Source organism: Channa argus, chromosome 10 (genome assembly GCF_033026475.1).
Source record: "Channa argus isolate prfri chromosome 10, Channa argus male v1.0, whole genome shotgun sequence".
NCBI classification, from domain to species: Eukaryota; Metazoa; Chordata; class Actinopteri; order Anabantiformes; family Channidae; genus Channa; species Channa argus.
Window position 1 is genome coordinate 16,367,400 of NC_090206.1, and position 12,637 is coordinate 16,380,036.

At 37.5% G+C, this 12,637-nt stretch overlaps 2 protein-coding genes across 3 annotated transcripts; both read left to right on the forward strand.

Annotated features, from left to right (window-relative positions):
* Positions 1-1,330: 1,330 nt before the first annotated feature.
* Positions 1,331-5,156, forward strand: rap2c (RAP2C, member of RAS oncogene family). Of its 2 annotated transcripts, none has more exons than XM_067517650.1 (3): positions 1,331-2,283; positions 3,148-3,436; positions 3,949-5,156. In XM_067517650.1, exons 1-2 carry the CDS (start codon positions 2,011-2,013, stop codon positions 3,424-3,426), a joined length of 552 nt encoding a protein of 183 aa, XP_067373751.1. In that variant the 5' UTR covers positions 1,331-2,010; the 3' UTR covers positions 3,427-3,436; positions 3,949-5,156. The 2 variants fall into 2 exon arrangements, with proteins under 2 accessions (XP_067373751.1, XP_067373750.1); XM_067517649.1 differs by having other exon boundaries at positions 1,333-2,283; positions 3,148-3,427.
* A 2,482-nt stretch (positions 5,157-7,638) lies between these two features.
* Positions 7,639-10,667, forward strand: zgc:92907 (uncharacterized protein LOC436733 homolog). Its single transcript, XM_067517651.1, has 4 exons — positions 7,639-7,851; positions 8,474-8,636; positions 10,228-10,366; positions 10,455-10,667. Exons 1-4 carry the CDS (start codon positions 7,771-7,773, stop codon positions 10,564-10,566), a joined length of 495 nt encoding a protein of 164 aa, XP_067373752.1. The 5' UTR covers positions 7,639-7,770; the 3' UTR covers positions 10,567-10,667.
* Positions 10,668-12,637: the final 1,970 nt, after the last annotated feature.

Consider the following 12,637-nt stretch of genomic DNA (forward strand, 5'->3'; position numbering starts at 1 on the left):
AACTTTAAACATTTTAAATTACAAGCCCAATTCCACATAAGAAGATGTCAAAACATAAATAAAAACAAGATGCAATAATTTGCAAATCTCATCAACTCATATTTTATTCACAATAGAACATAAACAACATATCAGATGTTGAAAGTGAGAAATGTTACCATTCCATGGAAAATATAATTGATAGTTTGATGGCAGCAACACATCTCTTGGAAGAGGGGCAACAAAAGACTGAAAAGTAATTTCAGTAAATCAAAAACAAATTGAGAAGCATTTCACAGCTAATTAGCTTAATTGGCAACAGGTCAGTAACGTAACTGACCATAAAAGGAGCATTTCAGAGAGAATGTAAGTGTGGGCAGAGGTTCACCAATCTGCGACAACCTGCACCAAAGAAATGTATGTATGTATGTATGTATGTATGTATGTATGTATGTATGTATGTATGTATGTATGTATGTATGTATGTATGTATGTATGTATGTATGTATGTATGTATGTATGTATGTATGTATGTTAAAAATGTAACTCAACGTAAAATTTGGAAGACTTTGAAGATCCCACCATCTACATCATATAATATCATCAAGAGATTCAGGAGGAATCTCTGTGTGCAAAGGGACTAGGCTGAAGGTCAAAACTGGATGTTGTGATCTGTGGGCCCTAAGGCGACACTGGATTAAAAACACGAATGATTCTCTAATTAATATCACTGGATGCATTCAGGTACACTTCCAGAAATCCCTGTCTGTGAACACAGTTCTCCCTGCAATCCACAAATTTAAGGTAAAGTTGTATCATGCAAAAGAAGGAGTCATATGTGAACATGATCGAGAAATGCTGTCGTTGTTCTCTTGGCCAAACTCATTTAAAAAGGTCTGAGGCAAAATGGAAAACTGTTCTGTGGTCCGATTAATCAAAATTTAAATTCTTTTTGGAAACCATGGACACCATGTTCTTTGGACTGTGGACCATTAGACAGTTCAAGCATCAGCATCTCTGATGGTATGGGGGTGCATTAGTTCCTATGGCGTGGGAAACTTACACATCTGGAAAGACGCCATCAATGCTGAAAGTACATAGCGATTGTAGAGAAGCATATGCTCCCATCCAGACAGTTTCTTTCAGGGAAGGCCTTGCATATTTCAGCAAGACAATGCTAAACCACATACTGCATCTATCACAAAAGCATGGCTTTGCAGGAGTCCAGAGAGTCCAGGTGCCAACCAACAGAAAACATTTGGTGTTTTCGTAATATGGCATTGCTTTGCTATATTACATCTTTTTTTCCAGCGTGCAAAATAAGCTTTATTGTGAAAAGAACCCCACCGGATGTCTGGTTTCCTATACCGGAAACCAGGTCTTTAGGTTCCGGAAATCAGTTGGTTGGAAAACCTTTTCTTTCTGTAATCAAACCTGCTCAGCACAGAGCCAAATGTACATCGAAGCAGCTACAAACTGCTGCCTATGGACTCTCGGATTCTAATACTGAACTTGCAGTTTCTCTAGCTATATCAAGGGAACCTGATGCACTGGGTCGGATCCAGAACCAGGCCCTGACAGACGGACGGACATAACTGGTGCTGTGGTTTGCAACACCGGCGGGTTGTTGCGTTTGTGTCGGAATTTGTATGCTGCTGGTATGCTGTAATGTTTGTCCTCGTCGGTAGCCAGACAGTAAGTTCTCTGGCACTTGTTGTTCGTCAGATTGGATATGAAGGATCGAGGCTCAGGCATGGGACAGAAGAGAGCTAGCTTCACCGCTAGCTAACGCCGGAGTTAACCGACACCAAGTTTGACTCGAAAAGTCATTAAAGCGACACAACCTAAGAAAATCAACAAGTATGACCCATAGGCCTGTTTTTATGTGAACAAAACGAGGTTATTTACATTGTCGAACATCCTGACAGTTTGCTGGTTAGGTCGAATAAAGGCCTGATAAATGTTTTTGGAGCGAGTATAGCGCGGTAGCTAAGTCGTTAGCTGCTAAGTGACCCTGCCTCGACCGCCCCGATGAAAGAGTACAAAGTTGTCGTGCTGGGCAGCGGCGGCGTCGGAAAGTCCGCGCTCACCGTCCAGTTTGTCACTGGAACCTTCATCGAGAAGTACGACCCTACCATTGAGGACTTCTACCGTAAGGAGATCGAGGTGGATTCGTCCCCCTCTGTGCTTGAGATCCTGGACACAGCGGGGACCGAGCAGTTTGCCTCCATGAGGGACCTGTACATTAAAAACGGACAGGGGTTCATTCTGGTCTATAGCCTGGTCAACCAGCAGTCTTTCCAGGTACCTAAGGTGCAACCCACCGCACACACCTCAAAACACAAAGGATCTGGCCGTAGCTACAGGTCGGGGCTTTTGGACTCGGCGTTTGGTTGATAAAAGTCCAAAACCGTCCAGAGTTAGATTTATTAAACACGGGTATATCTGATCAAAGTTACAGAAATATATGATCAATATATCAGTTCATTAAAGGCAAATGATTATTAGATTATCGTAACACTAAAAAATTAACAAAAAATAAGTTGTCATTCTGCAGAGAACAGGTAAGAAAGTCAAATATTATTGGTTGAATGAGTAACTGATTTATCATCATTTCAGCTGTAACTCTTAGTCTTGTTCTGTAAGGATTAATTGTTTAGATGGAGAAAAACTATTCTGATAAGTAAATGATTCAGTCATGTTTAGCAAATAGTGTCAGATATTTGCTGTTTCTAATTAAAGAAACTAAAAGTGTTCAGTTTCATGAAACTGAATTTAACACATGACTAGAATATTACTGTAAGCTGCACAAAAAGATTGATAAGTTCACTGGTGATGTTATGTAAAGGGGTCTCTGCAAAAAAAACACTGCACAAACATATACATATAACAGGCAGTGTCTGTTCTTCCCTCACTTTTTGCAAACTTTGCATAAACTTAAGTTTGATAAATAAAAAGTAAATAAACAGCAAATGTTAAACTGTATTCATACTGAACCTTTTGCTTATACTATATTTTGTGTTTTGTCACTCAAGATCTTAAAATATATAATGTGTGATGTGCAACTAGGACATAACCAAAATGTCATGTTTATTTTTGTCCCTTACAGATAATCTAGCTTATTTCAAAACACAACACACTTCATGCTCCTCTCTCTTCATCTTTTAGGATATCAGACCAATGCGAGACCAAATAGTTCGAGTCAAACGCTTCGAAAAGGTGCCACTGATCCTGGTTGGGAACAAAGTTGACCTGGAGTCTGAGCGTGAGGTTGCCGGGTCAGACGGACGAGCTCTGGCTCAAGAGTGGGGCTGCCCTTTCATCGAAACCTCTGCCAAGAGCAAAACTATGGTGGACGAGCTATTTGCAGAGATCGTCCGACAGATGAATTATTCCACACTGCCAGAGAAGCAGGAACAGTGCTGCACAGCCTGTGTTGTGCAATGAGGTAGAGGAGGTACCATTTCCATCCTCTGTAGGAAGGTTGCATTCATAAACATACACAACACATTTGGCTGCTTGCTAATTTTATAAAATGTGATAAAATGTCTCTACAGTGTCTGTGTAAAAATGGTTCACAGGCTGAGGAGAGATGTGACAAATTAGTGACTGTGGCATTTTAGCGCAGTCTGAGAGAGAGAAGAGATTCAGATGGGAGTGAAAAAGATGAGTGGGTGGTGCTGCTCTGTGCAAACAGTTGGTTTAGCTTGTTATCATAAGATCACAGAAAGTATGTGGGATGGAGAACACAACTGTCTGAGCAGCCCAGGGAGTGGAAAAAGACCCTGATAGGCCTAGGACTAATGAAGCAGACAGTCCTGGGAGCTGAGCCATAGAAAGAGGAAAATGTAATATCCTGAAGAAGAAATTTTCCCAAAACAGGAATTTCATACTATGCCAGCACAGATGCACCTTTGAACCATTCTTATTAATCACTTGTTTTCTATTTTTCTCTCTTATTTTTAATAGATACATCATTTTTTTCTGGATCACCACAAACTGATGAACCTTGGGACAACCTAAATTGAACCTACTGACCGACACTTGCCACAGCTGGTAAAGTTTGTGTTTATGGTGGTTTCTGACTGTCTGTCATAGAGCATCTGGCAAGAAAGACGTCAGTCTTATTTTTGATATCATAACTGTTAGGAGATGTTAAATGTTAGGAGACGTTTCTGCTGCAACCTTAACGGCCTTTGCGAAGACCCAAGATGGGGTCAGACAAACGGACTTGTAAGAACAACCATCTGTGAATTCCAGTTTTTATTTTCATTATAGTTGGACATATCCCTGAAATAATAAGCAGGAGTGTTGTGAGACTGCAGCTTTTTAAAGCTGCTTTAATCACCATTATATTCTTTATTATTACTTGTATTATGTCTCATTTTTGGAATTTGACAAAGTATTTCATAATATAGAAACATTTTGATTTTTAAGCATGTATTCTTTGATCAGTGTCCACAAACAGGATGTAAATTACTTTTTTCATCAGCTCCAGGATGGATTTAACAGTTACTATATCCACCACCGATTCTGGCGATCTGCAGTTAAAGAATCTGCCATCTTTATTAATGCAGTAGCATTAAGCAGCTAATCTCATCTGAAAAGATGCATGCTCAAAATTTAAAATGTTCTTCTTAATCAAGTGATGGGGAAGAGCTATTTTTTTTACCATTTCTAGTGTGAATTAAGTCAATGGCATGAGTAACATGGACACAGGTCTTCCATTTCAGTTTCTTCTGATTCTCTGTAGGAGAGTGATTTTGGAATGACCAAAGGAAGCTCAAGGTGCATTTTTGTGTATGACTACATGATGCGTGTGTTGCTTTAAACCCAAAAGTCGCTACTTTGTCGTCATCAAATAACTCCTGCTGCATTGTGGTTTGATAAACGTTCTGGCACAGTTAATCAGATATAACTTTGTATTTACTTTTTCTTATAGTAACATATTTATTAAAAACAAATTACATGAGTAGCCAGTTTTACATTTTTAATTTTATACTAGTCTTTATGCTTCCTGTGACTTTTCAGGATTTTTTGTTTTTTTTCCCCCTCCTTTTAAAGCTGAGAATTTAATGGAGCCTTAAATAATTTCTCTTGCATCCAGGTCTCATGTTTCTTTTTGTCTGTTGTTACTTGGTAATAAACATGCAGACCTATCTGCTTTTGTCATTGGACACAGTTCTGGTATTATCTTTAACTGACCAGTGTTGGTTTTCCACCTTCTGCACTCTATCTGACAATGTCTAATTTCAGGTTCAAAAAGTGGTTTCAAAACAGGCAGAGTTAAATTTTCACCTTTTGTTTTAACCACACACATTCTGCTTGTCAGGTGCAACATCTCAACACCTCACAATTAAGGAACTACTGCTCTAATGAAACTTCAGAGATTTTAAGGGTTTTTCTTTAATTTAAAGGAAATATTGTTGTACTTGTGGAGCTGAAGTGATTGCTTGATTATTTGCAGGATTAATGTAGATATTTTCATTGGGAGTAATTAAATAAAGCAACAATGTGTAACTTAAGTGCATGAGACTCAACATCAGTCTACTCTGCTCCACCCTCCTTTTTGCTTTTTACCATCTGCTCCACCACACCAACAGTGAATAGGAATACTATTCAGGCATGGAGGTGGACGGCTAATATATTGTCTTCCTGGATTTAACAGCTGATGTAACTATCAGCAACAGCTGATGCATTCTGAAGTCGGTGACCAGCTAATGTGGTTGCGAGTAAATTTGGAAAACCAGCGTTTACTGACACAAACTGAGTCTGACTTCATTTCCCTGAACGGCCTCTGAAGACGTGATGTTTTCAATCAGCTCACCGAAGCTCGTGCTGCCAAAAGTTACATACTGTTAGAAAATTAAGTCCCCAGGAGCAAATTTCTGACCAGTAAACTTGCATACTGTAATGTACCAAAATCTGGTATGCTCAGCAAATTTATGCTAACCCACATCAGCCTGATAATAACCATGTAATGGGTGTCTTATACACATTTGCAATTTTTGGGATATTTTAACAAATAAGCCAATTAATTGCATATTGCAACTTAACTAAATGACTAATTCATAACACAACAAAACATGCAGGCATTTCTACAGTGTCCTCTATTCTTGCTGATCCACATAGCAACATGATATCTAACGACTAGATTAGTTTACCTTTAGTTAACCTCAACTAGACTTGATGCATTTTTACACTAAATAAATGAGCACTGCAGAGTTCATCCCTTACATTTAAAATATCACAGCTGCATGATTTTCCACCAGCCAAACAATCCCCATCTGATAGTTTAATAACTTCACAGTTAGTTAGGTCCCTATACGTTTGGACAGCAACACCAACTTCAAAATTTTGGCTCTGTATACCACAATCAATTTAAATACAACTAAATTTGCTATAAGTGTTGACTGTCAGTATTAATTTGTGTAAAAAAATTATAGGTTTTCATACAGGCCCCAAAGATTAGGGACTTTTGTTTGAAATATAACAAATGTGTTCTTGGTAGTATGCTTACTTCAGAATCATTGTGCCAGAACTGAAAAAGAGAAATGAAAGGGTTAAAACCTTGAAGTGGCATTGTCTAAAAATACCAGCTCTCGGAAACAGGCAACACTTTCCATTTCCTTGTTGCTGTGTGTGTTTTTATGCACAAGCTTAGCTGAGTGCAGTTGAATTATGTTTGTTTTACAGGGTATTTTTTCTTGCATTTGTCACACATGGTACTGCTGACGTTTTCACATCCTACGGAGGACCAAACTGGCTCCTCTTCTCACTGTCTGGTGGAGCTGCTGGGAGCTCTTTGAGCCTGTGCATCCTTTACTGAGCTACAGCAGCAGGTGAGGGGTAAAGTGAATTATCATTGGGTCACCACAGCTCATCTGAGCCCTTTAGTAATAAGAAAAATGATTATTTCAATTAGTTCCTGCTGCTTTTATCTCTGCACCACAACAGTGATGTACAGTAGCAACATTACAAACAAAAACCACAATAGGCAGGCATGCTGTAAAGCTTTCTGCCTTCCTTGGTGCTTAGGGTGGTTTGAATGTGTATTATGGTAAATCACAGCATTATTATTGTTATTTATTTATTTTTGTTAGGAACAGGTAACCCAATGTTTATTACTGTAAAGGCAAACAGATGAGGATGAAGTCTTGTCAGTTCCAGACTGAAAAGCTTTGAGTAATAGGACAATGCAAAGCAGAACTATAGACAATTTTTTCTAGCTTTACAAATTACTTTTTTAAATACATAGGCTAGATTTATTAAAGCAGTTGCAATTAATATTTTTATAATATGCATGTTTTTTGTTTTTGTTATTTTGTTGCTATTTTGTTCTTTTTGTTTCAGTGGGCTGCTGTAACAAATTCATTTCCTGCAAAGCATCAATAAACTATTATTCTCTTCTATTCTTCTATCACACAATAATGTAAAATGTTTGACAATAACCCTTGAAATACAGCAAAGTAATAAACAACAGTAACAGTAACAAACACAACAGTGTTCAGAATAATATCAGAAGGATATATGTACAGATGCATTCCAACAAGCTGTAACCTGGTATTTTCCGCGCCACAGGCTCGTCTGTGTCGAAAGCAGTTTTACCTCCAGGCCTGCAGGGGGCAGCATTATGTGTTGACGTCATGGCTGGGACGTCCTCACGGTGAAGCGGAAACAGATGTCAGAATGTAAATGAGCTCTGAGGGGCATAAGAGAAAGCTGTCTTTTTTATTATTATTATTATTATTGAACAAAAATGCATAAAGGATCCGTTTTACTAAAGCAAATATGAAGACGGTGTTTGTAACTGTTGGCACTACGAGCTTCGATGAGCTGATTGAAATTGTCACGTCTTCAGGGGCCGTTCAGGTAAATGAAGTCAGACTCAGTTTGTGTCAGTATACACCGGTGTTCCCACAATAGCTGGTCACCGACTTCCAAATGCGTCGGCCGTTGCTCTTAGTTACGGCAACTGCAATATATATGTGCATTGCAAAACGCACATAGGTCTAAATGAATCATCTTTGATTTATTTGTATTTTTCTTTAATTATCAGTAAAACAATTCACGTTAAAGAGATATTAAAGAAATAAAACTCTACAAATAATCTAAATGTATAAATAATTCGAACTACTAACTGGATTTTTTTATACTTCAGAAATGAAACCATGCTAGAAAATGATCAAATCAACACAAATTTGCACCTTTTAAAGTTCAGCAGGTTGCTCTTTTCTAGTTGGCACAAAACAAATCTTCAGAACAAAATGTATGGACTAAAATTAAACACACATTAACACACTGCAGGTCGGTGAGGTATTCTTCACAGTGTTTTTTCCTTCTTATGTGAAATCTGTTTTCTGAGATTGTCATCATTGAACAAAACACATACATAGTTTTATTGTACCTAAAACATGCTTATCTGTAACACTACCTGATAAATCAAAAGTGAAAAGATGTAGACTTTATTAGGAGTCATTTTCTCTGCTCACAGGCTCTAAAGGCTCGTGGATACGAACGACTGGTTCTTCAGGTTGGGAGAGGATCTCTTCTTCCACCTGCTGACAGCTGTCCTAATTTTAGACTGGAGGCTTTTCGATTTAAAGACTCTATAGCAGAGGACATCAGGCAGGCTGATCTTGTCATCAGCCATGCAGGTCAGTAAAATATCAAAAATGGCTTTCCAATATGACTAAAATGTTATATCCTGATAATTATATATGTTACAATAGATTATTTGTTCTGTAAATCCAATTGTTCAACTGTGGAAGGACAGCTTCTTATTACAATTTGAATAACACAACTTACCAAAAGTTAGGGAAATTTGACTTTCAGTGAAATTTCAGAATGCACCTAAGTGCACTATCATGTTTATAGGTGAATGTAATTTGACCTCTAAAAAGGCACATGTCCAATTGTTCAATGTTTTACTATACGTTACATAACATCCTGTTCACTAACAAGGCAATTAAGCGCTAATGATCCATGATCAATAAATGTTCTGGTTCAATGGCAGTTTGTATTTAAAGTGTCCTCTACATCATGCCGTTTACATAGGTCACATGACAAGTTACTGAGACTAGCATTTTTTGTTGTGGTTTACCCAACACTGTTGTTAGCTTTTGTTTGAGATTAAGATATTATCATTGCTGCTTAAATGCCCTACTTTCATGATATAATATCAATGTACCATGAACTTTTTACATTTTCCATAAATTTCACCCGAAACTCATATATCCCTAACTTTTTGGGAGTAGTGTATATAACTTGATCAAGCAGTACTTACTTTTTGGTTATTTTTCAGCTTAGACTTTAGATGTGAATTATGATGATGTTAGTCTGATGTGGGCAAAGGTGTGGTACTGCTGGACCACAGAGGCTGCAGAATGACATTGGAGGTCACTTGATGATCCAGTCATCAGTAAAGTGTATATTGTACAATAGAAGCACGACGAACATGTAATGGCCAAAGTTGTATCAACATTTATAGTGGGTGGAGTGATTCAGAAAGTGAACTCCTTCATTGAGTAGAGGAAGACCGTATTCTACCATAAAAATTGCCAGTAGCTGCCTGTGGCCTCTCAGCAGCTGTTGCTGTGTTGATACCTAATATTAACTTGTACAAAAAGAAATTTTAAGTTTGTGCTACATTTTCTTACATGATAATCAACCCTTTTAAGTTACTACTGAAAGCTTTGAAATAAAGGACTCCTATGTGCTTGATTACTCGGTCACTGTTCACTGTTCTCTGTATGTGCTTGTGTCGCCATACTGCTTGCATTCACACCATTTGGAATCAAAAATGAAAATACATATAAATACATTATATTTATTAATTCATCATTTAAGGGTGAATCTTCCTAGGTTCTTAGCAGCCACAAGCAAGAATTACTGGTTTGCAATAGCTGTGATATTTATTTAATAACATTGTAATTGATTATCAAATTTCTTTTGTAATAAGAGTCAAATACCACACATTTGCCTCAAGGGCCTTTAAAACTTGCACAACATATCACATCTGTGCTCGGATACTTAAATAAGGAAAAAAGCTTGATTGACAGAAATTATACAATTTGTGTTTATGGAACAACTATATTACATTTATATTATTGACAATCAGAATGACTGTTTAGACATATGAAGAACATGATTAGGGGAGGGGGTGAGCAACTTCCACAGGAGGAACATCTCCTCCACCGTCATTATTTAAACCTATTTTGAAGTAATTATTCATGTTTTTCTCCTCAGGGGCAGGGAGTTGTTTGGAGGTGCTCGGGGCTGAAAAACCTCTGCTGGTTGTAATTAACAACAAACTAATGAACAACCATCAACTGGAACTGGCTGCACAGCTGCACATAGACTCCCACTTGTTGTACTGCACATGCAGGTATGTGTTCCTTTCAGTTATAGTGCAGTTTTTGCACGTGAGGTGATTTGATGACGAAAGTAACAAATGTCTCCCATTAACTTTTCAGTACACTGACTGAAAAACTGAGGACCATGGATCTCTCTGTTCTTCAGCCCTTCTCACCTGGACAGCCCAAGAATTTTGCAAACTTTCTCGACAAAGCCCTCGGTGTGCAGTGAAAGCTTAACTTTGTACTAAATTTAAAAAACATACAGTTGTTTGTGTTTTTTGTATTCCATAGTACATCTAAATTCAAATAAAAATTTTTAAGTTAAATGCCCGAATGCTTCGTAAGTTGTGTTTTTAGTACACACACACAACACCTCCTTAAATGTTTTTCTTAGCATAGCTATGAGGAATGTGTTTTTTAGTACCTTATTTGTTTGGTTTTGTCATTCAGTTAGTTTTTAAGTTGCATGGGTATGATTATATTTTTCTTCTGTGTATTTGTGTGGCGTAGAAAGATGAACAGGACTCCAAGATGTCGCCTGTAAGTCACAGGTCCTGAGCTTTACCTGAGCACATTCTAGAGACAACATGACAATAAAGGTTATACGTTGTGTTTCACTGAAAGACACTGTACACACTTCTTTTCAGTTTCCACTTTTCAGTTTCTACTCAAATACAAGGGTATTTGAGTGGAAAGTACAGATTTTCAGAGGCACACCAGGAATTTACCACCACACCACAGTGAGTCACATTGTACCAATTCCTGCCACAAGGGTGAGATGATGTTTATAACTGAAATTCCACATAGTGGAGTGTGCCAACAGAAAGTTTATGTTAAAGTTAAGTCTAATAACCTTACTGTGAGATCTGCTTGTCCCACCCCAGGACAAGTTGTAGGTGGTGACTCATGAATATGTACACATATAACTATGTTATAACTTGTTATAAACAATTTAATAAGTGATCAAATGCTTATTGGAAAGGTTTTGTTGTCTAAAATGCCTTTAAATGTGCAGAGACAACCAACTTTAAGGATTTACTCAAAGTTGTTTTTTTAGCTCTTTAAGAGATGTAACCAACTGCTGTGTCTAAGAGGCTGTCAAACCATACAACATGCAGCAAGTAGATGTATTTGACCCTGCTTTTGTTTGTAATTACGAGGATATAAGTCATTTTTATGAAACATATTATGAAAGACATGTTGAAATACAGTTTAGTGTTATTGGTCGCAGATTGTTGATTCATCACTGAGTTTCTGCACACGGAGAGGATTTGTTCAACAGGAAGTGAAGAGTGACAGGCAGCACGTAGTTCGGCTCTTCATCCTCTGAACAGAGTTTAGAGTCAGGAAATATTTTTGCCCATTTTCTACTAACAAGGCTGTAGCTTCAGAAAGATTCAACTTACCAGCTCCTTGTATGTGATCAGACCTTCTTTATGTGACTGTTTATGTGACTAAACCAGATCTGAGCAGTATTTTATTATGATAGTGTAGGTGTGAACCTGCCTGAAGTATAGAGGCATTTCACAAAAGAGACAAAATTTCAAGCATCAAATTTCAAAAAATAAGGGAATGAAGGAGAAGACTGAACAACTTCCTGCTAAAGAAAGTCCCTTCTGTTTAGGTCTTCTGTTTGTAGAATTTCTGTAGAAAGAAAACTAGCTACTTTTTCTTCAGTTCCTTTGATCTCGTGTCACAGCTGGTATAAACAAGTACAAGAAGTATAATAGGTTCAGTTTCTGATTACGGTTACACTAGTTACCACCACAGTTTAATTTAGGAAGTGGTTACTTTTAACAAACAACAAAAAAGAAAGTAACAGGTCAAGCCATGTGATGATTTTAATAGAAGGCCCTCAAAATGTCATCATTGTTTGTTTGGTATTTAAACTCTGCTCCTTTCAGGTCACAAAGGTCACTCAGGACACAACATTACATTACAGTTATGTAATTTGTTTCAGGCCTTGTGTTGTTTCTGACATTCACAAGAAGTTTCGCAACAAATAAAGTGCTTTGTGCTAAACTTCGGCTCTTCAAATAATTTAATGTTTCTATTAAAGTCATGCTGTTTTGCTGTTTCTCCTTGTAATAACTGGTTTGAACCAGCCACTTCAGTATGATTCACATGTTTGTAAAAACTGCATATCCTGCCCTGTTTTTTTTTCTGCACACTCTGAAAAATCTCTCTGTTTTATTTTTATTTAAACCATTTAAAACATTTAAATATATTAGGATACGTATAACAATATAGTTGGCTTCTCTGGTGCAGTCCTGGAAAACACTGTACTATAATGTGCTTGT

What these genes read in the sequence shown, in the direction of transcription:
- rap2c (XM_067517650.1), top strand. Translation starts at nt 2,011, where the DNA reads ATGAAAGAGTACAAAGTTGTCGTGCTGGGCAGCGGCGGCGTCGGAAAG. An exon ending in TCAACCAGCAGTCTTTCCAG is followed by an intron (nt 2,284 to 3,147) that starts GTACCTAAGGTG and finishes TTCATCTTTTAG; the next exon opens with GATATCAGACCAATGCGAGA.
- zgc:92907 (XM_067517651.1), top strand. Translation starts at nt 7,771, where the DNA reads ATGAAGACGGTGTTTGTAACTGTTGGCACTACGAGCTTCGATGAGCTG. An exon ending in TCTTGTCATCAGCCATGCAG is followed by an intron (nt 8,637 to 10,227) that starts GTCAGTAAAATA and finishes TTTTCTCCTCAG; the next exon opens with GGGCAGGGAGTTGTTTGGAG. An exon ending in TTGTTGTACTGCACATGCAG is followed by an intron (nt 10,367 to 10,454) that starts GTATGTGTTCCT and finishes TTAACTTTTCAG; the next exon opens with TACACTGACTGAAAAACTGA.